At 40.5% G+C, this 3,463-nt stretch overlaps 1 protein-coding gene across 1 annotated transcript; it reads left to right on the top strand.

Moving 5' to 3' along the window:
* The first annotated feature begins 987 nt into the window (after nucleotides 1–987).
* Nucleotides 988–2,409, top strand: LOC101304597 (E3 ubiquitin-protein ligase PUB23-like). The gene has a single exon (XM_004303358.1). The coding sequence runs from the start codon at nucleotides 1,079–1,081 to the stop codon at nucleotides 2,276–2,278; it is 1,200 nt and encodes a 399-aa protein (XP_004303406.1). The 5' UTR covers nucleotides 988–1,078; the 3' UTR covers nucleotides 2,279–2,409.
* The last annotated feature ends 1,054 nt before the right edge of the window (nucleotides 2,410–3,463 follow it).

The raw sequence follows: 3,463 nt of genomic DNA, 5'->3' as shown, positions 1-3,463 counted from the left end.
AGGTAGTATATATATATATATATATATATATATATATATATATATATATATATTCTTATGCGACTTATACAGGGCCAACAACTTTTATTTTTCTTTTGTAGTTTTGTAGAGTGATGCTCATTCAACAAATTAAAGTTTGAAGTTCTATTGTATTATCGTTATTGAAAAGCTTGCGGCGAAGAAGAATTCCACTTTCCCTCTGGTTTTTTTCCCGTTAACTACTTCTAGTTAGATAATTCCTAGCCGTTATTATTTACCTATCAACTTTTTTCGATTAAATATTATTTACCTACTACTTTGGAGCTTTTACCATTTCCAGCAATGAACGCAAATGATTGTGCATAATGATCCATGGCATCAGACCCCCAAGTATGAAGTATTCACCACCCTCCCTTTACTTATTTGATAAAAAACAATGAATCAATATATACTTCGAGTCGTTTTCTACGTACGTACAGATATATAAACTTACATACGTATATATACCTTCAGAGATTGACTAGGACAAACGCACATGTCTTTCATCACCCAGATCACATATGTATCAGGCGGTCCAAATTTTCTTCCATGTGCCAAAATTAAACTCTGTGTTGGTCAATTTTAATTCCAAGTAAACCCTAGAGGAGTGAGAGCAGCAGCAGCCAAGATTGTGCAAAGAAGCACAGCTTTGCCCCCACACCCCCATTACAGTTTGTCGGCATTGAGAATGTAAAAGGCACGAGTTAGAGAGAGAAACCCAGAATTGAGAAAGTCAAAAGGGTTGCGATTGCAATCCCATCTTAATTATGAAAAAAAAATAATAATAATAATGACCTGGTAAAGTTCATCCATCTTGAGCCTTTCAAATACCACCTTAGAAAAGTCTTCCTCCCCTTCTACTCTCTTCTCAACGCTCTCGTATTTCCCGTGTTTTGACTTTCGTATATTTGAAGAATCCCAGTCTTCAGCTCACCTATATATAACTTCTTCAACCCCATTCACAACTTCATCCTTCTTCAACCAACGTTAACCAACACCTTCAGCAACGTACAACAACAGCAGACCCTTTCTCTATTAGCTTCTCTCATCGACCAAATTAATGGAAGAAATCGACGTTCCATCGTTCTTCATCTGCCCAATCTCTCTGCAAATCATGAAAGACCCGGTGACTATCTCGACGGGGATAACCTACGACAGGGAGAGCATCGAGAAGTGGCTTTTCTCCAGCAAGAACAACACCTGCCCCGTAACCAAACAAGTAGTTTCCGACCCCGACTTGACCCCCAACCACACTCTCCGGCGGTTGCTCCAAGCTTGGTGCACACTCAACGCTTCTCACGGCGTCGAGAGGATCCCAACTCCAAAGCCTCCCGTCAGCAAAGCTCAAATCTCCAAGCTGTTAAACGACGCAGCCAGGTCGCCACAGTCCGTCACAAAATGCCTCCGCAGGCTTAGATCCATCGCCTCCGAGAGCGAGGCCAACAAAAGATCCATGGAATCCGTCGGCGCGGTTGAGTTTTTGGCTTCGGTACTCCTTAAAGGAGATACTGAACAGCAGGTAGAAGCACTGAGCGTCCTCTACAATCTTCAAGTCTCGGAATCCGCACTCCAGAGTCTTCTAGGCAAAGAAAGCGAGCTCATCGAGTCGTTGGTAAAGCTCATCCAAAGAGGCACTTACGAGTCGAGAGCTTACGCCGTGATGATGCTGAGATCGATGTTTGAAGTCGCCGATACAATGAAGATGATCAACTTGAGACCTGAGTTCTTCTGCGAAGTAGTTCAGGTCTTGAAAGATCAGATTTCCACGCAGGCCTCAAAAGCCACATTGCAACTGTTGATCAAAGTCTGTCCTTGGGGAAGAAACCGAATCAAGGCCGTGGAAGCCGGAGCCGTTAATGTCTTGATCGAGCTCCTTCTGGATGCTTCACCAGACAGAAGGACTCACGAGATGGCAATGATGGTGCTCGACATGGCTTGTAGCTCGGCCGAGGGGCGGGCCGAGCTCCTCAAGCATGGTGCTGGTCTTGCAGTGGTTTCGAAGAAGATAATGAGGATCTCGAAGGTAGCGAGCGAGAGGGCGGTGAGGATTCTGTTCTCGATTTGCAAGTTCTCGGCGACGAGTAGCGTCTTGCAAGAAATGTTGCAGCTGGGTGTAGTGGCAAAGCTTTGCTTGGTGCTTCAAGTGGACAGTGGGAGCAAGACCAAGGAAAAGGCTCTAGAGATCTTGAAAATGCATGCAAGGACATGGAAGAGCTCCACCTGTATACCAAACAATTTGATTTCTTCTTATCCTTCTTGAGATTTTCAAACAAGAAATTAAGACCCTAATTAGTTTCTCATTTTAGCAACTTCAATCTTCACTTTTTGTGTACATATATAATTGATTGATTATACGATTATACAAAATTAATGATCACGAATTATAGATCCACAAGTGTGTTTCCAATGACATGCCACTTACCCTTCTTTATCAACATATTTTTCTTACATTCTTAATCATAATCTTCGAATTTATGCAATCAAACATGTATCTTCGAATTCATGCAATCAAATACAAATCACACATATTAAGTAAATCATGTATCGCCTAAAGGTTGATAATTGGTTCAAAGCTAGCATATATATTGTTGTCAGATTGTAATGAAGGTCGGAAAATTTAAAGTATGCAGTTCCAACTTGTTTTTTGACATTGTGAATCTTGGTTGCCCTATACGCTTCTTAATATAAATTTAAAGTATGCAGTTCCAACGGATATGTTTCCTTTTTTTTGGGAAAAACAAAATCATGGGACTTCAAAATCTGGAAATTTCTGGCAGGGAAGTGAATGTGATGGATCATAAATGAAAAGCCATATATTTCATGCAAGTTGTTTGGAATTAAGTTCTGGGTAGCTAGCCTTGATGTTGTTCTTGCAAGTTGATATTGGTGAGAAATGGTCCAAATTGCACCGGCAGTTGCTAGAAAGGAAGGAACTAGGTAGCATGGTTAGTTAGGAGATCGACCGATGTGCTGCTTCTCGCGATCTATAGCGCTAGCTAGCAATGTGGACTTTCTTTGGTTCAACTAGCCAGCAGCCAGCGGAGGCCAGAAATATTAAAAAAGAGTCTACAAAGTGCATTATACAATTCAGATGCCCATCTTTGTGGACCGAATAATAATTTAGGTTTTACATTCCTGTAGTTTTTACTATTGTTATGGATTTAGAACTGGGATTGCTAAGTTTTATATTTTACGATTAACTTCCTTCTTAGCAAAGAAAAGTACAGCTCAAGATATAACTATTTAACTAAGCGACCGCCCAAACTGATTATTATAATTTTCATGATAATGCACGGGATTACTTGTAAACGTAAGAATTTTATTCACCTGAGACTTTGCTAGCTATGTATGGGACACGTACGTGAATCTAATCCCTTGTTTCACACCATAAATTAATCAAAAATCCCTTGTTTCACACCGTAAATTAATCAAAAATGTTAAATAG

This window comes from Fragaria vesca, linkage group LG6 (genome assembly GCF_000184155.1).
Source record: "Fragaria vesca subsp. vesca linkage group LG6, FraVesHawaii_1.0, whole genome shotgun sequence".
Lineage (NCBI taxonomy): Eukaryota > Viridiplantae > Streptophyta > Magnoliopsida > Rosales > Rosaceae > Fragaria > Fragaria vesca.
Note: the sequence above shows the minus strand (reverse complement) of the source record. Positions and strands in the feature narration are given on the sequence as shown.